A 26053-nucleotide genomic window follows, 5' to 3' on the forward strand; every position below is an offset into this window, starting at 1 on the left:
GTGTTTATTTGTGACGCCCTTTATCACAAGGAGTGTCAAAGGGCGTCACAGACCACAGATTATTATGACATCATCCGCTTATCTAAAACCTACATGAAAGCAAGGAAAAACTCAAACTTCAACATGAGGAAAATGAAGAAACCTTGAGAGGGGACCACACATTAGGTAATCCCCCTTCCCGGATGACCAGGGTGCAGTGGATGTTGCAATAACAAATAATACACAGATATTGTCAACATGAAATCTAGGTCATTCATAAACTATAGAATAGAAGTGTGTTTTAAGCCTAGATTGAATCTCAAAAGGAAGAGTATTCCACAGCACCGGAGCCCGAATGGAGAACGCTCTCGAACTTGCGGATTTCTTCTTGGCTCTTGGGATCACCAGTAGACCAGCATTTTCAGAGCGAAAGCTCTGGATGTAATGAAATGAAATTATCTGCATTTATATAGCGCTTTTCAAGTCATGTACATTGTTTACAACAAGATTAGATGAGGGACTCCTGGATAAAGGTGTAATAAAAGACAAAAGATGTAAGAATATTAAGAGGAGTATTTCAAACAAACACGAATACTGTACACTGCATACATTTTTTTTAACTACAGCAAACTTTTTGATCACGATTTTTTTTAGCATTTTCATTGTTCCCACTTGTGTTTGTGGGATTTATTACTATGAGTAAAAAAAAACAAATTTTGCAAAAAACGCTTACTGAAAATAAAAATCGACAATTTCGATAAAAGGATATTTTCAAACTTGATTGAAAAATAAGGAGCGGGGATTTACCTCTGTATTTGTTCAGCCACTTAAATCTTTGATCAAGGATGAAATCCCACTCTGGCCTTTTTAAAAGAAAGAAGTTTGAATACTCTTTTATTGACAGCTTTAAAAAAAAACTTACAGTTTTGTGCTTCATCGCGGAGTTTAACTACATTTTCCTAATTAAATCAAAATACAAACAACTGGTCGAGGGAGACATTCCACCGAGAAAGGCATTCGTAACTCCTAGGCAGTCAGAGTGAAGCATCTTGCTTTGTTGATCTCCACGCAATCTTTGTCTTGACGTGGCGGCGACGCCATGTTTTGCTTCGTTGTCAAGCGCACGCGCACATGCGCGCACACATAAAATAAGTCCCTCACGCCCACAAGAAGAATTACGGCGTTCAAAGTGAACGCGTAAAGCGTCAAAACCTTCTCGGTGATATTTTTATCGAGTGAGCAAGAAAAGTGGTGAGTAACATTCAATTTACATTCGTATTTTTGTTGTTGGCTCGCTTTTATATTTCCCAATGCAGAGGCTTAAGGCTTACTGTTTAGCTAGCTGTTAGCTCACCGGTGTGGTGTCAACTGTGCTGTCATGTCAGTCGTTAAACACTTCAAAGGAGTTTGTGTGAAATAATGTCGTTCGTTTCGGTTAAATTTGCTTTTTTGGTGGCCGACAGAAACAAAATGGGTGTTTCAAATGTTTCAATTAAGGGATAGGAATTTAAATGGGACTGACGTCATGGGATGGGCGTGTCTACCTGCGCGCGCTTTATTGTAGTAGTAAATGATGCGCGTGTTTATGCCACACTCTATTCCCATATGGCAAGTAACTAGTTTTGTATTACAGCATGCCCCCGAGATACGACTGTGATGCGTCCTGAGGTCGGGATCGCAGTGTAATTGCCGAATCGTGGTATATAGAAACCTGTGGTAATGTTTAGTTCATGCATTCCGGCACCCCTACCCCAGATAAAACTATAAATAACTTCTTAGTATTAGTAAAGGATTAAATAACATTATACATCAATATACATTTACTGGAAAAGTGACATTGTATGTACCTTCTGCCTACGTGACTTGAGCTGGTCTAGTGGAGTAGTAGGTGGATGCAGAGGGTGGAGGAGATGGCGTATTATAAATGAAACGGCTTTGAAAATTTCACTTGGACTGTTATGCTCTAAGAAGATGTCCTTGCTTTAATTGCATTAGTAATAGTTTTGATTGTTGATAATTGCATGCTTCGGTTACATGATTATGTTTTTAGCTCTCTCTTAAGCATCTGTCATTGCAAGTCTTGCGACCCATAGCAAAAAAAAGTGCTAAATCCACAGTATTGTATGGGTGACTTTGAAAGTCTTCACTGAGTGCACAAGATTGTGAACTGAATCAGGAACGAGGAAAGGCATTGTAGGAGGTTGTTTAGCAAATTTGTATTTTTAGGATGCCATGATACAAAACAAATAGTAGATCAGCATTTCATATGATGATGACCAATAGCAGAAAGGCATCTTAGAGACGTGATTGAATTGAATTGTTTTTATTGTCATTGGTAACGGCGTAGTGAAACATTGTATGTAATGCAATTAGTCATGGAACTCCAAGAAAAAAACACCATAAAGACCTGAAAGATAAAAATAAGATAAAAGATTTTCAGTAAATAGGCAAAATTATGTACATCGTGATGGCCTAAGTTATGATGTGCAATGAAAGAATAGTACAATGTGATAATGCAATAAAAAGCAGTGCAAGAGCATTTAGCAGCAACAAAACTTGTCACACAGTGTATTTGTATGTATTTGGGAACACAAAATAATCTGTTGTTGACTTAGTATACTAGGAAAAATAACCTTTGGGGGGGGGGGGTCAAAAAACATAGTAAAGTGAAAACATAAGGTGAGTATGCCGTATCCCGGACGTGTGCTTAATTCATCTTTAAATTGGTTTCCCTCATAGTCTGACATTTAGATATACAGACTCTCCCCTACTTACAACCATTCTAGTTACGAAAAACAATAGATACATTTTTTCGTGATGTCCAAAATTATCCGGACATTGCTGTAAGTTATATTTTGTAATGTGCACCTTTTTCCGAGTACAGGACATTACTGTAGTGCTTCTTTTCGCCGCTACCGGCATGTGGTGCTATGAGAGGTCACCCAGCATCCACCACGGAGAAGAAATCCGGCTTCCTCTTCCTAGTTCGTGTGTAAACATAATACACAGTATCTCCATCGTGCTAAGAACTTTGACATTTTTATGGCTTAATATCTCACGCATCCATTCGATATGGTTGGAGTAAAGTGTAAAGAAGAGGCGAGCCGTTTCTTTTGAAATAGAGGTGGAATAAGAAAGCTTGATGCGGTTGAGAAAATGGTCAGAACGCTTTTTTCGGCCACTTTTTGTCACGGAGGAGGAAGTCGCCTAACTTTTAAAGCTCCTCTTCCAAAAGTAAGTTAAACTTAACTTTATTTATCTTTTATAGAGCATATTATTTTATAAAATGTTTATTTTTTAGCACATAACAAAACAAGCCTTAAACATACAAAATTTGGCACTGAAGCAACTTACGAACAAATTCAACTTACGAACGATCGTCCGGAACGTATCTCGCTCGTATGTAGGGCAGCGTCCGTATACAGTAATGTGCAAAAACTAACTGTTGCTTGCATTGTAAGGTGGAGGAGGCGTTGCCATGGCAACATTCCCCGAGTACATCGCCCAGAACGAGGAGCGCGACGGCGTGCGCTTCAGTTGGAACGTGTGGCCGTCCAGCCGGCTGGAGGCCACTCGCATGGTGGTGCCCGTCGCTGCCCTTTTCACACCACTCAAAGAGCGACCCGACTTACCACCCATCCAGTACGAACCCGTGCTCTGTAGCCGCGCCACCTGCCGAGCCGTGCTCAACCCGCTCTGGTACGCCGATGGCGTTCGATCTTAAAACTTTCCGATCGGGGACTGCCGAAAACGTAGCGTTGATCTGATTTCTCCGTCTCGCAGCCAAGTGGACTATCGAGCCAAGCTGTGGGCCTGCAACTTCTGCTACCAACGGAATCAGGTAAGCCATCCGCTTGGATTTCTTAACTTTCTGGTTCCTTAGATCCTCACATTCTTGATGTCGCCACTCGAATCAGTTCCCACCCTCCTACTCGGGAATCTCGGAGGTCAACCAGCCGGCCGAGCTGCTGCCGCAATTCTCCACCATAGAATATGTGGTCCAGGTGAGCCACGCAACAAAAACTCCTGAATAGCGATTCACCGAAATAAAAATTTGGGGCCAAAACTAAAACACTTGACTGGAAAACAAAAAATGTAACACTCAAAACACAAATAGGTCAGATACTTTTTTTGCACCGATTAGCTAAAAAATGTGTCATATAAACTGATAAGGCAGTGTTTACCATACAACTCTGTGAGACGCCGGCGAGTGGACTATCTTGGCCCCCGGTTCCCTCTAGATTCTAGGGGTGTGCCCAGGGGTGTTTTTTGGGGGGGTGTCTTGGTGCGCGAACAAACAGTGATTCTAATTTTTTTTCCCATTCAAAACTTTGTAGAAACCTTACAAAAATTGAAAATATCCAAAAAGGCTTTTTCAGCTTAGCTTTCAAACGGCAGATATTTTTGTTGCTTTAACTGACATGCTACCAATTAAAATGTATCAATATGCATCAAATGAATGAATAAAAAATATATTATACTACTAAATTGTACTAGCCTTTATTTTTTTCACTCTGCTGTTATGTTCTAATTAAATTTAACTCTTTTTTACAAAGCAAATTTAAAGTCAAGCAACACAAAATCCCCGAAAAGCAAACTACACAACCAAATAAAATAGAAAATTTAACTCTTCAGTGCTATAAAATAATACAAGAACTTGTATCTCTTTACGATTCAACTTCTAACCAATGTTCACCTAAACAACACAGAACGCATATATAAATCAAAATGTTTTTAACAAAAACCAATAATGTAATTAGTCTCAACTGAATATTGGCATTTAGGAACATAAAGTGCTAAGCTTCTTCTGTCAGTGATAGACAATACACAATGTTTTGGAGCCATTACTATGATTGAAATGAGTCCAAATTAGGATCATTTTTCTTGTTTGACTCATTTTTCAAAATGTCCTTTTTGTCCTGCGTGTTGCAATCCCTCTGGAACCTGTCCTGTGCTTAATGCGCTGCTGTTTTTATTCGGTACGGGAAAACTGTCAGGGACAGATGTCGTCATAGATGCAAATTTAAAATGTTTCATTGACAAAAAAATCCAACAAAATGACACAGTAGAACGATAACTCTTGAGAGATCTAAAATACAAATGACAAGTTTCTTGTACTCTACGTAAAATGGCTTCATATAATGAAAAATAAATAGTTTATATTTGCTTCACTGCATGATCTCGCTCCAGCTCTTTTCTTATTAAGGTTTTATTTTTCTTCCGGCTAAAACCAAAAATGCATCGGTGCAAAACTTGGGTGCATTTCTTACCCTTGCGTGATACAAGTCAACAAAATGATGAGAAATCATTCCAAACCTTCAACTCTGTGATACGTTCTATCAAATTGAACATATTCAGCTTTAAATAATCAAAATAATCCGCAAGATAACAGGTTTTATTTTCTGGCGTCAGCGCGGGCCGCAGATGCCGCTGGTGTTCCTCTACCTGGTGGACACATGCATGGAGGAGGAGGACCTACAGGCGCTAAAGGAGTCTCTACAGATGTCCTTGTCTTTGCTGCCCCCCACGGCCCTGGTGGGTCTCATCACCTTCGGCCGCATTGTGCACGTTCACGAGCTGGGCTGCGAGGGGATCTCCAAGAGTTACGTCTTCAAAGGAACCAAAGACGTCAGTGCCAAGCAGCTGCAGGTACGTGGATATTTTCACGATAACTGGTTATGTACATGACTGGTGTGTAAGCCATTGATATCAACCAGGTCCTTCTGGTCATGCTAACTGGTGTTGGGAATTAAATATCAAAATGTACCGTTTACCAAATTGTTCGAATTAGTTATCTGACTTCATTAACCAAACACAACCTACATTCACCCAAGAATTTATGCGCGCTCGTTTCTTGATGGAAAAGATGAACAAGAAAGCCGACATTTTCACAGGGGGGCAGATTTAATTTCATTATCAATTTAACTAAGTGTACTCCATCGAAAATGGTCGAATTAGTGTCGTTGGAGTCTCTTGTGAAGCCCTTTTCTGAAGTCCTTTAACTCTCTTCTTATTGGCCATCTTTTCCCCGCACAATGGCATGCCGACTCCTCCCATGGGCGCGCCAAGGAAGCCCCCTGGGCTCCACCATCTCGGAGAAGAGCGCGGCGACGTCTGGAACAACCAAAACAACACAGAGCGTTTCTACTTCATCAGTGCCTTGTTCTCAAAACAACGCCTGCCGTCCTCCGTCAGAGTCCTGTTATCAAAATTCCCTAGTCAAAATATTCCGCATTTGGAACAGCGTGACCTGTCATTGAACTAAAGCCCAGTCAGTGAATATCTTGCATATTAAACTCAATAAATGTAACTTGTATTCAATCGTATAAAATCCTTTGTAGTCAAATGTATAAAATCCTTCACTGGCTATTGTGAATCACCCATAAGAACAGCGCAAATGACAGGTTCAATGATAAATGCTAACTAGAGGATACTTATCTGCTACGAACACCATATCATCCGATGATATCATTGCCGTTTAAATGGGGTTGCTCATTCTCAACACTGAGTCTGACAATGAGTCAATGAAATGTCCAATAGTGAGTCTGCAAATTGGATCTCAATATTTATGCTACAGTCACAGACAATGCCAAAGATTGGTGGAAATGATAATCATGCGATTAATGTACAGGAGATGCTGGGCCTGGCCAAGCCGGTAGCCTCCTCCCAAGGACGAGGCACTCAAGCTCCTCAACAGCCGCAGTATAACAGGTGCTAATTACCAAGAAGATACTGTGGCACCGCGTTCAAAGAATGTGGGCTGAACATTTCCACTCACTATTTTAGGTTCCTTCAACCTGTCCAGAAGGTGGACATGAACCTGACAGACCTGCTCGGGGAGCTGCAACGGGATTCTTGGCCGGTGGTCCAAGGGAAAAGGCCCCTGCGCTCGCTAGGCGTGGCCATGTCCATTGCTGTCGGCCTGCTGGAGGTGAGCGTCACCTTCTCACACTCTCCTCGTCCTCCGCTTTCTCTTATTTGGTCCTCGTCACGCCAGTGCACCTTTCCCAACACGGGCGCTCGCATCATGACCTTCATCGGGGGTCCGGCCACGCAAGGTCCCGGCATGGTCGTGGGGGAGGACCTTAAGACGCCCATCAGGTCTTGGCACGACATCGAAAAGGACAACGCCAAGTTCATGAAGAAGGCGGCCAAGGTGAGATGGCGGGACGAGGAAGCTAGAGCTCTGTCGGCGACCGCGTGACTCGTGTTTGTGTGCGTTAGCATTACGAGTCGTTGGCGAGCAGGGCGTCCGCGAGCGGTCACGTGATAGACATCTACGCCTGCGCCCTGGACCAGACCGGACTTCTGGAGATGAAGTGCTGTTCCAACAATACAGGGTACACACACATTTCTGATGTAGATCTTGTGCACTTATGAATCTTGATAAAATCAAAAGATTGAAATTCAAAATAGGCAATAAATAAATCACATTTATTTATTTTTTTAGAATTTTTTCTCGGATTGATCCTTAATTATTACCATATATACAATTTAAGCAAAATGTAAATCTATAAAACACTACTGAAATTCGGGTTGGCTTATATGCGCATAAAAAAATGAACACAGGGATTAGACAGTCATAGCCAACTATATGGCCCAAGGTCCTTTTGCCTCCCCCATCTCTTATTCTTATTCAGTCAATTGTTACGGTCCTTATTGTGTTTTAGAGGGAACACATCTCACTTTAGTGCGTTATATTACCCTTTCTTTCCCCTATGGATCCCAAGAAAGTCACTGATAAGTAGTAGGAAAAGTGGAAAGCAGTCAAAAATACAATCGAATCAAAGAAGGACATTCTTGCGAAATACAAGAATTGTTTTTATTTCTATCTTTATCACTGGTATCATTGTTTATGTACATGTTTTACTAATATTTTGGGGAAATTTTTATTTTAGTATGTGGGAATTTTGAAGCAGTTTTAGCGGGTCTGCTTATATGTGAAGTAGGCTTATTTGTGAGTATAGTATATACAGGAAGTTAATGAATACTTAAGGTTTGTGCCTAGCATACTCAAAATCCATTATAGTAGTCAGATGACTCCTTTAATTGGGTGCAGATAGTGTAGCGCCTCCTACTCTGCATAGCTCCAGTATTGATCTTTTTGTAGTAGGTGAGCAGTTCTTTTCTGTTTGTCCCTAATTGACCGTGTGCGCAGGGGCTACATGGTAATGGCCGACTCTTTTAACACCTCGTTGTTCAAGCAAACTTTCCAAAGAGTTTTCTTCAAAGATGTTCAAGGCAGCTTCAAAATGGCCTTCGCCGCCACGCTGGAAGTCAAGGTCGGCCCCCGCCGCTTCTTCTGAAACGTAGACGGTCATCATGAATGGAAATGAAACCGCCCATATTTCTTTTCAGACCTCCAGGGAGGTGAAAGTCTCCGGAGCCATCGGACCCTGCGTGTCCCTCAACGCCAAAGGACCCTGCGTCTCTGAAAACGTGCGTTTCTTCTTATCCACGCCGTGCTCACGGACTCGAAAAGCTTTTCTGACTTTTTCCGGCGTTTTTCAGGAGATCGGCTGCGGGGGAACGTGCCAGTGGAAGATGTGTGGGTTGGACCCCAGCACCACGCTCGCACTCTACTTTGAGGTGGTCAATCAGGTACGCAGCGACCACCACTTCCTGGATCTTGATTTAAAGAGAGAACCACAAAAAGAAAGCCTACATGACAAATCTTTAAAGTTTTTATTTAGACCTTTTGCAATTGGCGGTGATCTTAAGTTCCTAATTTAAGCATATTAATGTGAGTATTGGCCCTTTTTTGTAGCTTTGTCCAAAATTCAAGTCAAGTCATATTTATTTGTGAGACTTAATCACAAAGAGTCTCAAAGGGCTGCACAGATCAAAGACTATTGCAAACTACAGACTATTATGACACCATCCCCTTATATTGTCAACATAAAATATAGGTTATTCATAAGAAACATTATTGATCATTTTGCCAAAATAATTTTTACTTGCACCTCTGCTGTGGTGTCAAAATGATCATTTTAATGAAAGCGAAAGAGCTACCTTCTGACAATTACAACATACTTTAGCTAGTGGCAAGATCAAATTTAGATTATAAAAGGTTTTCTTTCCATTTTGTTTGACCTGTTATTAAAAAACGTCCTGATCATTGGAATTACCTGATTAAATCCTTGTTCTCACAGCAATAAAAGCAAAATAATGCAGAAATGTGCTCGTATTAAATAATTTAAACTATATTTTTAAAGGTTTTATATTTGTTATTTGATCCTATTATATTTAATATGTATTTTTTTTTCTGTATTTCTAATAAATGAAATATTAAGTATATTCCAGTCCTTAATTAAAAAAATAAATAATAATACAAAAAGAATTATGTAATAAATGAAAACAAAAAAACTTTTGCTTACTCTATTAACAATTTTAAAAGTCCATTTTACTTTTTGTTTTGTTTTACATATTCTTCTACATTTTCTAAATTATTCAATATTTTTGGAGCTCTCTTTAAATTTGATTGGAGATGAGACAAAAGGTTGTTAAATCATTTATACCAGGGGTCTCCAACGCGGTGCCCTGTTCTGAAAATAGCTCCCCACTGCTGGGTCATTGTGATTTTCTAGTAAAATATTTTTTTTAGTGATTAACAGAGTTGCTTTAATTCTACTTCCAATATTTTAACCTCGTTATAACATAGTTATAACAAAAGTTGTTGTTACAAATGCATATCAAAGTGGGTGCCTTTTGCGCTAATAAGTAACAAAAAGTAGCTCTTAGCTTGAAAAAGGTTGGAGATTCCTGATTTATACGGTATTTAGATAATCTATCACTGTTCACCGGTCATATACCAGCTCAGTAGCCTAGATGGTAAGGCGCCCGCTTTGAGACTGGGAGGTCGGTGGTTCGCGCCCCGGCCGAGTCATTCCAAAGACTTAAAAAGTGGTCGGCGGCGCCCTCTGTTGGCTGCGGCTGCATCGGCTCGCTACAACGGGTCAGGTGCAATCGACATTTCGTTCTGTGTACATTGTTACACAGAATGACAATACAAGGAAATTATTATTATTATTATTATTTAACCACCTGGGTCGTATGGACACCACTTTCTGATGTGTGTCTTAGGCAAGTACAGCCTGGCGGCGCCTATCCTTCTCTAGACTGGGTTTTCGAATAGGGTTTTGCTCCTCCACGTGAAACAGATATTACTGGTTTCCATGCTTACCAGTAGCAGTAGAAGCCTCCTGATCTGACTTTGATTCAGCACCTTCAATATTTTGATCGCCGTTGTTTTTTTGGTGTAAAGCATCATCCCGCTTTTGAAAGATGAGCCGGACCTCAGCGTTGACAGCATACAGTTGTCTAAACAATAATTTGTGTCATTAGTTGGTCTTCTGTGATATACTGTAATTCAAGATTTCTTTCCCTTTTATGAACGATCTTGTGATGATGTACAGGTTAAAGGATACTTTACCTGAGGAAATCATTTAGGCGTTGTGGAAGCTGTTTTTTTAACAACAATGTGTGTGTTTTTGCTGTCAGCACAACGCCCCCATCCCACAAGGCGGCCGCGGAGCTCTACAATTCGTCACGCAGTACCAGCATGCATCGGGGCAAAGACGCATCCGTGTGACCACCATCGCCAGGAAGTAAGACGCACAAACTCGCAGGAATTTAAAACTTAAGTGAAGCGCGGTGCAATAATATGACTCATGTTTTTTTTACAGCTGGGCGGACGCTCAATCTCAGATCCAAAGCATCGCCGCTTCTTTCGACCAAGAGGCGGCGGCCATCTTGATGGCCCGGCTGGCCGTGTACCGAGCTGAGACGGAGGAAGGGCCGGACGTTCTAAGGTGGTTGGACCGGCAGCTCATCAGACTGGTGAGCGCTTGGGCACCATGAGTTAAACGCGGTATTTTAAAGTCCATATCACCACGAGATTGAGTCAACGAAAGTACACGCGCATGTGAGCTGGAGAGAGGAGGGTGGGGGTAACGGTTGAGATAGTCTCCGCTGTTGAACTGGTTGATGCACCTTGTACGTAACTTTCAGTATGTTTCTACCTTTCCACAGCGTGTTAAACATGTTTCTTTCTCCTTGATCATGGTTATGTAGTGTTCCTGCGGATCCTTGAAAAGTTTAAAAGGCATTACAGTAATCCCGCGGTTAATGGGGACCAAGACCACCCGCGAAAACTGAAAATCCGCAAAGTAGCGGCGCCCCTTCAAAAATGCTTAAAAAACGAATACAGGTATACAGTATACCCCCCGCCATTAAACCGAAGTGATCGCTGGCATGATGGCAAGGAGTTATTGGGTGACTCATCCAGAACTCTTCACACTGGAACTGAATCTACCAAAACATGACCCACAAGTGTCGCCATGTCTTACATTATCAATTTAAACGGAGTAGGACTGCGGCAAAACCACTACGAACCATTCAGTATGATTGTATCAACCGCTCTCAACCACATGCAGCCATCGCAGTTTATTTCGCTTGTTGACACTACCGGTTACATATTGAAAATAAAAACAGTGAATGTGATATTTGATGAGTGTTTGTGAAGCGTTTTGGGAAACAACAGTTAAAAAATTGGTCTGTGATCATTTTAATGAAAGCGAAAGAGCTACCTTCTGACAATAACAACATACTTCAGCTAGCGGCATCGAACGGCTTTTACAACAAATACACGAAACCACACACAATTAGCTGTGTTTAGGTAGTACAAACAACCGCTCTCTTTTGATATATTAAGGGTCAAACTTGAGATGAAATGTGACAGAAGAGAATATACTTACGCTGAGTTCCTACATGATAAACTGAGCGCCACATAAGAAGGGGGTGAGGTGGGAGGAGTTGAAGGAAGGGGGGTGAGCGAAGCGGTAACTCACCATGACTAAGCATTGTGTCAGGGCCTCCCCCTCCCCTTCACAATAAGAGTGTCCACACCGTGTCCTAAGTTGACATAAGCTCGCGCTCAATGGCGTCAGGTCAATAAATGCTTTTATTGAGATGGTAAGGTATATTTTTTAGACCCGCGAAGCTCTGAACCCGAAAAAGTGGAACCGCGAACTAGCGAGGTTCCACTGTACATTTTTTATTCAAAGATATTATCTTTTTCTTGGGTGTTAGGTTGCTGAAAAATCTGGTATTGACATTTAAATAATGTGCAAATATATCAAGTCGATCTTTCTGCCAACACTACTTCCACTAAAAAGTGTGATTAACAGTTTATAGATTAGAGTAACATATTTTGCAACCGACTAACTAAATCCATAAAATGTTAGTTTAATGTTTATGTAGAAAAATTGAAATATCATGTATCGGTAATACTTGTTGTAAAAATAACTGACGTTTGTTGTTCGTGCAACCTTTCCAATAGTACATTCGGCATTTCCTTAAGACTTGGAAAAACTAACTAGTGTTGCCGGAAAGCCAGCAGAAGGTAACCTTGATTTGATAAGGATTTGGTTGACACATGCAGGATGGATGTTTCTCACTGTTTCTCACAGACTTTGTGATTGCTCAGACCCGTGTAAGCTTAGAAGGAACTTTGCTTTTGACCAACAAAAAACGACTACTTTTTTCTCACCAGTGTCAGAAGTTTGGCGACTACCACAAAGACGATCCGAACTCCTTCAGGTTCTCGGAGACGTTCTCGCTGTACCCTCAGGTGAGAGGTGGCGCCTGCTCGCCCTTTCACAAAGCACAAAGAGTCCTGACTCCCAATGTGTGCTCTTTTTCCGTCTTTCAGTTTATGTTCCACTTGAGGCGTTCCCCTTTCCTACAAGTGTTTAACAACAGTCCAGACGAGAGCTCGTACTACCGTCATCAGTTTAACCGGCAAGATCTGACGCAGGCGCTCATCATGATCCAGCCCGTCCTCTACGCGTATTCCTTCCAGGGACCGCCGGAGGTCAGTGTCATTTGCTGATGCAATCACACTTGAGCTTATGAATTTGGTTTTAATAAAGCATTTTAATCTCCATAAACAGAGACCCCTAGCTACTTCGCATTTCAGTTATCGCTGGTTCACTCCTTCGTGGAAAATAAAAACATTAAAAAAAAACACAATTGAGGAACGTTTCAGGCAGCTAAGATTCAAGCCGATTGGCCATTCAATTCAAAATAAAAAAGATGGAAAGAAACCCATGAATGTTTCCTGCACCAACTGAACAGCTCTTGCGAAATCACTCTCGCAAACTGCGTGAGACGGGGGGAGTCGGAGGGCAGGGGTAGCCAAGATCCTCACAGATCGGCCAGCAGCGCTTGACTTAAGATCTCCGCAAGATCTCCGATGCCGAATTGCCAATTCATATCATAGCGTATTAGATACTGTACTGTGACCGGACACCTCGCTAAGAGTTTGTGTCCTGCGCTTGTTATGCCGGCTAAACCTTGCAGCTCGCTCTCAGTCGGCAGCGCTTTTATCAGGATGCGCACCCTCAAAAATAACATCAACTAATTTAAAATACGTACTGGATTTCAGTTTATTTTCTCTCTCTCTGTGTCTCTGTCTTTCTCTCTCACTCTCACTTTCTATCAGTAAGTTGGCAAGTCCGCTTTAATGAAGACTGGGAGATCTCTGTGGTGGAGTTTTCATTCACCTCTTTTGGATGAACTGAAAAAAAAATCTTGCACAAGTTAGATATACATCGGGCCCAAGCATGTTTTGCCACGATGTAATTGACATTTTTTAATGCAAGCTATTTTGTCTCGCTTACGGGTGATCTCTGGTGTAAAAATACTATTGGCCACTAGAGGGAAGCACAATAAAATAAATCGATACCATTTATTCTTGAATAAGGAATATATTAGTCCACGGGTCCCATAAATTGGCAATGATAATCGCTCACTTGTAGGAAAATTGATTGCTAAATGGCTTGAGTAATCCATTGACATGATCAGTATTTTGGGATACATGATCAGTTCTTCCTTGTTTTTTAAATAAGCTGGCACTTTATAAATATATGTGTATCAAACAGGAAGTACTTTGCATTAAACGGTACGAAAAAAAGAGCGCTCAGCTTCAAAAAGGATGGTGAACCATGACCTAGGGTTTTCTCACTAATTCATCCAATAAATACAATTTTCCTCAAATGTTATATAGAAAAAATACTAATGGGAGATTTCAATTTTTGGAGCGCAGCCGGTGTTGTTGGACAGCAGCAGCATTCTTCCAGATCGCATCTTGCTGATGGACACCTTCTTTCAAATTCTCATCTACCATGGAGAGGTATGTACACGCACACTCGCGGACAGTTTTGTTTTTCTATGCTGTGACATTCCAGTGACGCCGTCCATTTCCTAGTTCAAACCTCAACTGAAGTCCAACTTAAACCTAAACACTAAAACCCAATTTTAAAACCCAAAAGGGGTTTAGATACTGTGCAATCACCAATATAGCTTATTAACTAAGGTAAAAATCCTGAAAATGGATCTAAATATATACACTCACAATGTGTAAGGCATGTTTTCTGAGCGTGACTTTCGTCTGCAGACGGTGTCCCAGTGGAGGAAGGCGGGCTACCAGGAGATGCCAGAGTACGAGAACTTCCGGCACCTCCTGCAGGCTCCGGTGGACGACGCCCAGGAGCTGCTGCACTCCCGTTTCCCTATGCCCCGATATATCGACACAGAGCACGGCGGCAGCCAGGTGGGGGCGCCATCACTTGTTTTAACTTTCTTGTGAAAACCTTGCAACTCATGGAACTTGAGCAACTCAATTTTGTTGTTGGTCACGCAGCGTATGATTTCCTAAACCTCGTTTGATTTTTTTATAGTTTGGGATTTGATAGAACTTTTACATTTTGTATTTGGGCGCACGCCGTATGACTCGCTATCACTCGTGCGACTAAAGTTTGTGGTTGGTCGCATCGTGTAGGATTTGATAGAAATTTTGCCACAAAATTTTCCACTCACCATTACGTCCCCTGACCGTCTTCAACTTCCTTGAATGTCGGCGAAAATGGCTTCATTACATCAAGGACAATCCATAGAATCCAACCGTGTGATATTTAATCCACGATAATGCCACAGACAAAAAAATCCGCCTAAAAGCATGTCTGCTTCGTTGGGTGTTGCTTCCTGTAATCAGTTCGTTTCGCCACATTATTTCTGTTTCTGAATAAACACTCATGAAATTATTCCCAATATGCAGGGTTGGGTAGGGTTACTTTAACTTGTTTACTTTAAATTACCTTTGGATTACTCCAATACCAAATATGCTAATAAAAGACCAAATAAACTAAATATGTATAGAATTATGACTCACAACATGTGGTAAGCTTCCTCTCCTGGCTTTGATCTCTTTGATCTCCGGCAAAACTAACATAAAATGCGACAGAAACAAAATGAAAATAAATCCAAACAGCTTGCCAACATCATTTTTGCCGTTCCTTGTATTCCGTTACTCCCCGAGCCTGCACAAAATTTAGTCTTTTGATTCCTATTTAGTTTCTTTTGTCTTTTATTAGCATATATTGGAGTAATCCAAAAGTAATTGAAAGTAATCCAGTTAAAAGTAACCCTACCCAACCCTGCCAATATGGTAGTTAGCCCTCCCTTTTGACACCTCTTCCATGATGAGGGTCTGTTCATGCTAGTTTTATTCATGCACAGAGAGTGAAGTTAAGAAAAAATGCAGAGATTAGCCTCACTATTGCATAAGCCGCAGGGTTAAAAGCTTGGGAAAAAGGTCACGGCTGAGAGTGCGAATTTTACCGTATTTGATTTTTGTTTCTTCTCAAACATAAACAAGCAGTGCTAATAATCTCATTGATCCCACACGGGTTTTATTGCATTTCGCAGGCTCGCTTCCTACTCTCCAAAGTCAACCCCTCACAAACACACAACAACATGTACGCCTGGGGACAGGTGAGCTATCAAAGACGTTTGATTATCGATCGATCGATCGTTGGATTGGATGATTTTGCATCTACAGGAGTCTGGCGCCCCCATCCTCACGGACGATGTCAGCCTGCAAGTCTTCATGGACCACCTCAAGAAGCTGGCAGTGTCCAGTGCAGCTTAATGTACTCAAAAACACACACAAACACACTCAGTTTTATTGCGTGTGCTGCCTAAAGCGACCGTCAGAAACGTTTGATGCATCATGTGATCACCTTTCTTCTAATAAACGTTTTAGAACTCATTTGGCGGAGGTTCCTGAGGTTTCTCGTTAGGATTTCTGGACATTGACAAAAACCTTTTCTTCACTCGAGGCTTGAAAACAATACTGGACCTATATATAGAGCTTGATTGACCACTTTATTGTCTTATTGTGGACCTTGGCACACGTTTTTGTGGACTCTTTTTAATGCTTTAAGTACCTTAACGATGACCTTTTAAATTGCATACTTTTTGTAGACCTAATAAAGCTAGAGTGACCCTATTTGGCCAACTATAACATGACTTCTTATATTACTAAAAACTATTTATGTAAAATGCGAACCCCAATTTTTGGATCAAAAATCAGTATTCAATTTTGTTTCACTAATTCTCTGCTCACACTAAGCATTGTAAGTAACTAAAGTTGAATAAGTGCGCCCATGATTAAAATCATCTATTATCTATAGCTACATAAATTCATAATCTGAACACAATACCAATGTAAAAATTACAATCTCCTTCAAAGTCCGATTTATCATAAAATAAGCCAAAGAGTCATTTCCTTCGTCGTGCATTGTTGTGTTTATATCTTTAGGACGACTTTCTGTTTCCTCCATTCTCTAACACGTGATTAAAAATAGTGTGACATTGAAAGAAAACAGAATGCCTTTTCGAATGTTATATATAAGTGGTCAGCAAGCAACGGCCGCAGACCGCTTATTGTTGGTACCCTATGCCTTATTACTTATACCGTATTTAGTCGTGTATTCACAAAGTTGTTTTTTTTTATACTAATAATAGACTCAAACTTTTAAGTTTTATGGTGGTAAATTGTAGTATTTGGGCTATTGTTATCAGTCGACACACACCGACGATGACTTTTGCTTAACGTTGAATGCAACGGGAATCGAGCCTGGATCACGGCAATGAGAGTACTGTTGATGCCATGGGATAAGGCATTAGATATCATCCCATCACACTATTTTTACTCACGGTACCACTTGTCTCACTTTAGTTATCTTGAAGGGGAACTTGATTGGTTAATCGTTGTACAATGTTGTTTCGGTTGAATTAATTCCCATAATGCTGCGTTACAACATCCTACAACCAAGGTTAGCACAGGTGCTCAAAATCTTTGAAAATGCTTGAATTTTTAACGTGGTGTTCAAGGTTTGAAAAGTGCTTGAATTTTAGGGGCTTGTAAATGCTTGAAATTGTTGCCATGTTTCATAGGATAGGTGTTGGGTTAGGAAATAAGGTTTGGGCTTTGAATAAGGGTTAGAAACTAAGGTTTAGGCTCCTTACTAGGGTGTTAAACTGGATTTAGGACTGAAATAGGGTTGGGACTAGGGTTATAGCTAGTTTTAGGTGTAGGGTTAGGAACTAGTTTGATTTAGATATTAGGGTTCTAAACTGAATGTAGGGTTCCAAAATGGGTTTGGAGCTAGTGTTATGGTTTGAAACAGGGTTAGGATCAGGGTAACGCTAGGTTTTGGGCTGGAAGTTGGGGTCTTAAACTGATTTTAGGGTTCTGAAACAAACTTGGGGTTAGTGTTTGAAACTAAGGTTAAGTCTCCAGTTCTTTTGATCGGCGCTGGATTTCTTTTAATGGTACTGAAAACATTTGGCCATGTTAAAGGTGTTCGGATCTTGTACAATTTGGCACTGTTGGCCGACCACTGATCTATATCGCTGGTGGTCTAGTGGTTATAATTCAGCACTCTTACTGCCGAGACCCGGGCTCGATTCCCATTTCACCCGATGTTTTGCGATTGATGAGTCAGAAAATATCACTGGCCCCAATCATTGTGCATTTCGTTAACAATCCTGTAGAACCCGGATCCAAACTTTGAGTTCTTTTTCAGATTAAAGTACACTCATAAATATGGTGCTGTTATTAGTAATTCTCCTTCTACTGGCTTAGCTGAATAAACAAACATAAGACGAACTTAAGTATCAAAAACGACAAACTGTATCAAATAAAAACAAAAAGGTTCGCAAGCGATGACTCAGGAAGACTCGAACAAAAACAGGCGGCCCCGCCAAAATAAAACCCGAGCCGTTATTATGACGACGCGGCTAAAGTGACCCGGGGCTTCCTGCCATTCTTTTAACGCTTCCTCCGCGGAACAGGAAGCCTCTGCGTCGCCACGGCAACAATTGAAGGAGCGTATAGAAACGCACACTTCCTGTTAGGGACTCAACTATTTCCTTCAAGTCATTAAGATCAATTAGAAGAGAGCAAGATGGGCTGCATCCTTCCGGTCTTCATTTGTGTGTGTACGGGGGGTGGGGCCCTTAGGGGGCCCGGGGCAGGGGGGGGCGACTCTGATGTGTAACTGAGAATGTGTTTTCTTGTGCAGAAGAAACAGTTTTTGGAGAAGGCGCTTGTCCGTAATCAAGACACCACACACTTCCTTTACCGGCAGGAAGTCGGGGTACTGGGAGGCGGGCAGGGGTCCGGGGAGGGTCGGGGTTTATTGTAGCGGCTTTCATTTGGCACTCGGGAGGCGAGGTTGGACAATCGCGAGACAACCTCTGAGCGACGCGAAAACGAGAGTTTAAGGTAAGGATTCTGTCCTGTTTTTAATTCAAAACGTGATCAAAATGAGTTCCCTGTGTTTTCCTTTAAGGGACAGTGTGTATGATTTGACCACTAGATGAGTATTTGGGAGTGAATCAAAAAATGAGTGCTAAAAAGCAAAAGGAAGAATGCTAGGGGAGGCGAAGGTAGAGTGGTCGTCTTGGAACCGAGAGGTCGCAGGTTCGATTACTGGCTCCTCAGAGTGTTCATGGGCAAGACACTGAACTTCTAATGCCCCTGATAAGGTAGGAGCATTGCGTGGCTCACTTTGCTATCGGTGTGTGAGTGTGTATGAATGGGTAAAAGTGGAAGTACATTCAGTGACTGGTTAAAGTGCTAAAGTGCAGTTCTTTAAATGTAATGGTCTGCATTTGTATAGCGCTTTTCAAGTCACTGAAGGCCTACCAAAGCGCTTTACAGTGCGCTTTACACTTACCCATTCACACACACACTCACACACCAATAGCAGCGTCAGCCATGCAAGGCTGGATTCAGTCTCTTACCCAAGGATGCGTCGACATATAACACGAAAGAGCTGGGAATCAAACCTGGTACTATATTTCTTCTTTGCCTTTTATAACCTTTTTGGTTATTTTGAGTACCTGTAGAAACAAGATGGAGGTTGAGGCTCATGGTATGCATAATAAATGCAAAATTATCTACCAGCAAGTATTTAAAAAAAATGCCAATTTATATGAGAGTTCGTCTACTTTTTGCTTATGATTCAAATCAATATTGTTTTGTTTTTTAAATGAAGGGGTTTTACCGCTAGGGGGTGCTAAATAATACACACTGTCCTTAAAGTGAATTCAAATTCCCCAAATGCATTATTAGCATTATCTGCTAATGATGCATGTTTGTGTATGATAAAGAAATATGTGCTAACATGCTAGCAATTTCTAAGCTAAGAAAATCAGAAGTTGCATTTATACTTCACGAAGTAACTAGTTAGCACTCAATCCATTTTCTTATATTATCTAATGGAGATACAGTAGACCTCCAGGATATATTAATCTGTTTTGGGAGGGTCTGTGGGATTTTAGTGTATTGCAAAGCGAAATTGCCATATAGGGATAGTAACCTATGTTGATTAGCACAAAAACCCTTGTTCCCCAGATTACAACTATATGCTGTTTTTTATTTTTATATATTACTTATCTATAAAAATGTGTATATTATTAGCCCTTAAAATAAAGTACTTTTAAAGAAAAAATTAATTTGAATTTACATAGACTGGAGCTGGTAAAGTGGAGTAGCAGGTAGATGCAGGAAGGGGTGTAGAGGGTGAATCAAATATCTAACTGATTTGAAAACTTTCACTTGCAAGGATTGTCACGACCCTGATAGATTTTTTTGCTTTGATTGCTTATTTTATTATCAAAAATCCTCAATTGGTTACACTCACGGGGTTAGCGATTCATGTGCCGTCTTCGTATTTCCTCATGATTGCAACCTTCGTTTCCGTGGTTGTCATGTTTTTAACTCTCCCTTCAGCATCAGTACAAACCTCGTGACTCATAGCTATTAACCAGTACAAGTACAGTATTTTATCACACTGAGTCGCAAAGGAGCACATTAGCTTTTGAACTTAACGAAGAGAGAAAGGCATCGTGGGAGGGAGTTTAGCCCATAGCATATCAATATTTTCATGACGTTGTATTGAAACCAAAAAAAGACCGCCATTTTCTATGATGTGAAGCAGTAGCAGTACGGTATCTACATACGCAGGAACATTGCAAAGTTTGAATTTGACCTTGTGTTTTCATTTGTCAAAATAGACACCAACGTGTCCCTCTCTCCTCTGTACAGTAGGCGGAATCAGTCATGTTGCCGCCACCCCCTCCCATCTTTCTTCACTTGTTGGTTTTCACCCTGACTTTAGCGTCCGCCGACACCGATCCGGGCCCACGATACCAACTGCATTACTCGTCTCTCCCTTTCGAAGGAGCCCAACTGATGTGTCAGCCTTACGGTCTGGCCACTTTCACCAGACCTCAAGACCTGGCTCAACTTCTAGGTGAGATCGCTAAAGATCCCTTGGCCGGGTCCTCCACCTTCTGGGTTGGGCTGAAGAAGGCCAAGAACCAATGCGTGGTCCCTTCACTACCCTTAAGAGGTTTCAAGTGGACCCACGGGGGCGAAGAAGCAACTGAAACCCAATGGGATCAGGAACCGGAACAGACCTGCACCTCTGTGCTGTGTGCGGGACTCGTCGCCCAGATGGAGGGGTCCCGCCTTACAAGCTGGGGGCTGGTGCCACTTAGCTGCAAGACTAAAAAACACTTTATATGCAACCTGGAGTCAGAGGATGGAGGGCTCGCTGGTCCTGAACCTACTGTGGCGCAACCTTTTGGGCCACAGTCGACAAAACCAGGATTTGCAGAATCAGAATTGACTAGATCAGAAACCGCTAAAACTGAACCAACAGGAACTGAAGTTTCTGAAAAAACAGAAGTGCCTAAAGTACCCATGCCTGATGAACCTGCATCTGCTACATCTGAACCTGCTTTACCACAAACGCCAACGCCTGAACCTGTCAAACCAAGACCAGAATCTACTACCCCTGGACCTGAATTAAAGGAACCAGAAAAAACACCTGGCCCTGAAATCCACCCAGAATCCGGTTCTAGCCTGTGTCCACACCCGGTGATAGCCGGCGCCCGTTTCCTCACCCTGGACCCTGACAACAGCACCAGAATCCAAGTGGATTGCTGGTCCCAAGTCCGCCAAGACCTGCACTGCTGGAGCCGCTCGGACGGTTGGCGTTTTCCCGGAGGCTCCCCCGCCAACCTGAGCTCCGTGTGTACCCCGTGCCTTACCGGGTACCGCAAGGACCCTTGGGGGGACTGCGTGGACCTGGATGAGTGTTTGGGTCCGCACGGGTGCCGCCACCAGTGCGTGAACACGGTGGGATCTTTCACCTGCGTCTGTTTCCAGGACGGGACGGAATGCGAACTCACCGAGGAGGAGGCCCCGGTAGCCTTTTCGAGGCCTTTGGTGTCGGTTCTGGTGGGGGCCTCGGTCGCTTTGGTGGTTCTGGCGCTCGTTGCCGGGTTAACAATTTGGTGTTGTCTGAGGAGGCGGCGCAAGGAAAAAGAGGCGGAGAAAAAGGAGAATTTAGCCACTTGAATGTTGAGGAAGTCATCCCTGTTTAGAGTAATGATTTATGTTTTGTTTTAATAAAATATTATTTTAGAGCAGTTAGTGAAAGCGCCACTGGGTGGTGTACTTTCACTGTGTTGGTTACTAGCTCTTTTATAGTCCTCACTCTTTCTCCCCCTCTTTACTCTCTCCATTTTACATCCTCTGCATTTCTCTTTTCTCTGCTTTGCAGGCACAACTATTATAATCCCCCAAGATCTTATTAAATAAAATTATTATTATATCTATCTTCTTCTGCCGAATTTCGACGGGCCTCTCCTCCCAGAGCTTTTGGAGTAGCCCAACGATTCATATACCAAAAATTCCGGCCGAATCAGGACTCTCCTGCGACAATACAGATTCTCGATACGAGTGTCCAGAGCCCCGGAGACCCAAAAAAGTCCCCATCCGGAATAATGGGTTTTGAAAATCTCCCATCCGGAATACATGGGCCAATTTATTTCTATTGGTTGTCATGGAAACGAGGGCTTTTTCAGAGGTTAGTAGGGACTAAGCAGGGACTGTCCAGGGTGGCTTGAGGGGGGCTGACCCACATTACCTTTAACCATGGGTAAATAGTGAATTGCAAAGAGTGGATGCTAGTGAGAGGATGCTAACAGCTATGTGCGCTTCCAGCAAGGTGTTGGGCTGGCATAGCCAGCCCAATTATTAGCGTAGAGAGGTTTAAGCTATGCTTACTCCTGCTAGCTCTAGAAACTATTGGTGACGAGTTGGGCTTGCGCAGCCAGCCCAAGTATTAGCGCAAGCTAGCTGTAAACACTGTCCGCAATGGGTTGGGCTGGCTGTGCCAGCCCAAGTATTAGCGCAAGCTAGCTGTAAACACTGTGGGCAATGCTAACTTCTTCATGCCCAAAAATTTGGGGAATGGCTATATTGTGACAACTTCATATTTGTGTTGGGGGGCAGAGTCCCCCCACAGAACCAAGTTAAAAATTACAAATACATCTCTCTGTGTTAAAAACTGTATGCTAACTTATAATGCTAACAACTCAACGCTACCGGTTGTCTACCAACATCTGCCAGATCAATCACAACTCTTACAATTGCCGCGGGAATTGTCTAGTTTCTCTTATTTCTCCCTCCCTCCTCCTGTTTTGTTCACTCTTTTTCTCTTTTCCTCTCTCTTGTTCTTTCCTGTCTTTCTTCTTACCCTTTAGCTTGTTCTCCCTCACTCTCCCTATGCCTTTCTCTCTCTCCCTTACTATTTCTTCCTCTATCTATTTTCATTTAATTCCCTGTCCTCTTTCTCTTCATCTTTCTTGTTCTATTTCTTGGCCTATCTTCCTTTTTTCATTCTGTCTGCCTATCCTCTCTTCTTTCTCACTCGCGCTCTTTCGAACTCCATTTCTCCTTTTCTCTCTGAGTGTTTGTCTTTGTAAGGAAAAGCAAGTCCGAATCTACCGTGTAGAATACTAGCTAGAGAGCTAAACAACAAGAAGTTAAAATATCCCGTAAATAATACTAAATTTGATAATAATATATTACTATCACGAAAATGGCGCCTCAAGCGAAACAAGGCGTCTCCAAAAGAACAAAAAGTGCATACTTACCCCAGTCGAAAACGAAGCCCATAGCCAGCACAGTGAAAGAGCACCATCTAGTGGGGCTTCCACTCACTGCCCTTTATCCACACTCACGTACACACCACTTCCAGGAAGAAAACTCCCCCTGCTGGCAAAAAAGAGAAAGTGCTCTAAAAATGACCACCCATTTTACGCAGTTCTCACTTTGACCGCTAGAGAGCAGAATCACTTGTCATTCACACAAGCCCAAGCAGGCCACAACTTGCAATTCTCACATTGGCCAGCAGGCAGCAGCATCGCTTCTCCTTCAAACGATCGGGAGCAGTCCATACCTGGATGTCAATGGGGGGTCACTAAGTGAAACGTCCCTACCCAGAATCCACTACGTTTTTACGTACGTCAACATGACTAAATCACTTTATTAGAATAAAAATTATATTTTTGACGTTTTTATCCTTAATTCAAGACTACAATGATGACTATTAAAAACCGTGATATAAGAAAATGTTCTTATGTAAAAGTACGTTTTTGTATAAACACAGCAAACCCGGATGTAAGAATTCAACATTTTAGCTAGTTTTGAAATGTGCTTTAAACTAAACGTTCACAATTATGTTATTTCTCTTTGTGTTCCGTGTTTATATTTGTAAGTCAATAATACATCAAAAGATGTGTAACAATATGTTTTACACATTATTAACTGTATTTTCCAATTGTAATCCGACAAATAACCGTCTTACTGACTAAAAATTGCTAAGTGGTTAGAAAGGGTTCGTGTTTGTAATAAGGAAGACAATAATATGTTGCTTATAATGAAATATTTTCCAAATTAAAAGTCACTTATTTTACATTTTCTATGATTAAACGTCAACGCCCAAAGTCTTACTTTCTTAAAAAGTGTTGACAAGTTTTTGAAAACTTTGTATATGAAAATCAATCAAAAGGTGTCTACTGAAAGTTTTTTACAAAATAAAAGTCTCACTGTACATTTTCAACAATTGTCAATGGATTCGCTAAGATTGTCTTATTTTCTAAAAAGTGTTGCAAATCAAAATTACACTCAAAACATATCGCTTACTGAAAAGTTTTACAAAATAAAAGTCACTGTCTTTACATTTTCAACAAGTTGTCGAGTCATGTCTTGTCTATTTGTGATGCCCTTGATCAAAATAAGTCTCAAAAGGGCTGTATGGACGATTATTATGACACCCTCCCCTGATCTGAAACCTACATGAGGACAAGGGAAAACTCAAAAACCTGAACATGAGGAAACTGAAGAAACCTTGAAAAGGGGAGAGTCTCAAAGGGCTGCACAGACTATTGAAAACTACAGACTATTATTCCACTATCCCCTGATCTAAAACCTACATGAGGGCAAGGGAAAACTCAAAAACCTCAACATGAGGAAAACGAAGAGAAGGGACTGCACATGAGGTCATCCCCTTTCCAGGGCAATACGCATACATCATCAACGTGACATTTAAATTGATAAGATAAAGAATACAAGTAATTTTAAGCGTATATTGAAACAGTTCCACTGAGCTTGCAGAACAAATCTCATGTCAATGAATTCCCATACAAGTAAACGTGTCACCTCATTCAAAACGGTGCCAAGTTAGAAATGCTTAGTTGGTATTACGGAAGTCCATGACACAACCAGGAAGTGTTATCTCCTGAAATGTCTTACAAAATAAAAGTCGCCGACTGTACATTTTTAACAATTCGTCGTCTCACTTTCTAAGAATGTCGATAAACTGTTAGAAACGGTTTCTTTATGAAACGGAAGTCGCTAATCCAATCGAAATAGGTTGTTTACCGAATATTTAACAAAACAAGTTACTGACTGTACAATGTAAGCAATCATTTGTAAGTTCGTTTCCAAAGATGGTCTTATATTCTATAAAATATTCACAAGTTGTTTGTATTCGTCATGAAAATCAAATATTTACTGAAACATTTTACAAAATAAAAGTCACTGCTTCCACATTTTCGACGATGTATTGACAATTTCCAAAAGAAATTCACTGACCGTACACTTTAAGAAAATGTTAGTTTGTAATACGGAAGTCGACAATACATTCAAATAATGTTTACTAGAATGGTTTACAAAATAAAAGTAACTGACAGTAGATTTAACAATTGACAATTTTCACCAAATAATTGTCTAACTTTCTAAAAATTGTTAAAAATCGTTTATGTTTTTAATACGGAAGTCAATGACACATTAAAAATTTGTTGTTTATCGAAATGTTTTACAAAATAAAACGAGCGACTGTACAATTTCAGCCATAGTCAAACATTTTCAACCATCAATCGACTCATTTTCCAAATATTGTTGACAAGTTGTAAGAAATTATTTGTTTGTTATACTTCAAGTCAAGTTGTTAAATGAAATGTTTTAAAATAAAGCTATTGACAGTACGTCATCTTAAACACTCAAATATCAAGTGATTTCAAACCAATAATTGACTCACTTTCTAGAAATTGTTTTTAGAAACTGTCATACGAAAGTCACGAATACATTAAAACGATGTTGTTTGCAAATTTGTTTTACAAAATAATTGTTACTGAATAAATGTCAATTCCAAATAGTGTCTTACTTTCCGAAAATGGCTGAAGTGATAGAAATTGGTTTTGTTTGTAAAACGGAAGTGAATTACACCAATGAAACGTAATGTTTTTCAAACTAAAAGTCAGTGACTGTACATTTCCAAACGATCGTCTCACTTTCTAAAGA

General features: G+C 41.1%; 2 protein-coding genes across 4 annotated transcripts; both read left to right on the forward strand.

Moving 5' to 3' along the window:
• The first annotated feature begins 1089 nt into the window (after positions 1-1089).
• Positions 1090-16090, forward strand: sec23a (Sec23 homolog A, coat complex II component). The gene is made up of 20 exons (XM_088353864.1): positions 1090-1230; positions 3441-3678; positions 3763-3820; positions 3897-3983; positions 5392-5628; positions 6611-6690; positions 6766-6910; positions 6977-7135; positions 7204-7319; positions 8138-8261; positions 8338-8418; positions 8491-8580; positions 10480-10586; positions 10665-10818; positions 12533-12610; positions 12692-12853; positions 14087-14173; positions 14438-14593; positions 15748-15813; positions 15881-16090. The coding sequence occupies exons 2-20, from the start codon at positions 3458-3460 to the stop codon at positions 15968-15970; spliced, it is 2298 nt and encodes a 765-aa protein (XP_088209990.1). The 5' UTR covers positions 1090-1230; positions 3441-3457; the 3' UTR covers positions 15971-16090.
• Positions 16091-18532: 2442 nt separating this feature from the next.
• clec14a (C-type lectin domain containing 14A) lies at positions 18533-25165 on the forward strand. Of its 3 annotated transcripts, none has more exons than XM_088353866.1 (2): positions 18533-18613; positions 20410-25165. In XM_088353866.1, exon 2 carries the CDS (start codon positions 20456-20458, stop codon positions 21758-21760), a length of 1305 nt encoding a protein of 434 aa, XP_088209992.1. In that variant the 5' UTR covers positions 18533-18613; positions 20410-20455; the 3' UTR covers positions 21761-25165. The 3 variants fall into 3 exon arrangements, with proteins under 3 accessions (XP_088209992.1, XP_088209993.1, XP_088209991.1); XM_088353867.1 differs by having other exon boundaries at positions 20444-25165; XM_088353865.1 differs by having other exon boundaries at positions 18537-18613; positions 20441-25164.
• The last annotated feature ends 888 nt before the right edge of the window (positions 25166-26053 follow it).

This window comes from Urocampus carinirostris, chromosome 15, assembly GCF_059441175.1.
Source record: "Urocampus carinirostris isolate Australia breed hairy pipefish chromosome 15, RoL_Ucar_1.0, whole genome shotgun sequence".
In the NCBI taxonomy this organism is placed as follows: Eukaryota; Metazoa; Chordata; class Actinopteri; order Syngnathiformes; family Syngnathidae; genus Urocampus; species Urocampus carinirostris.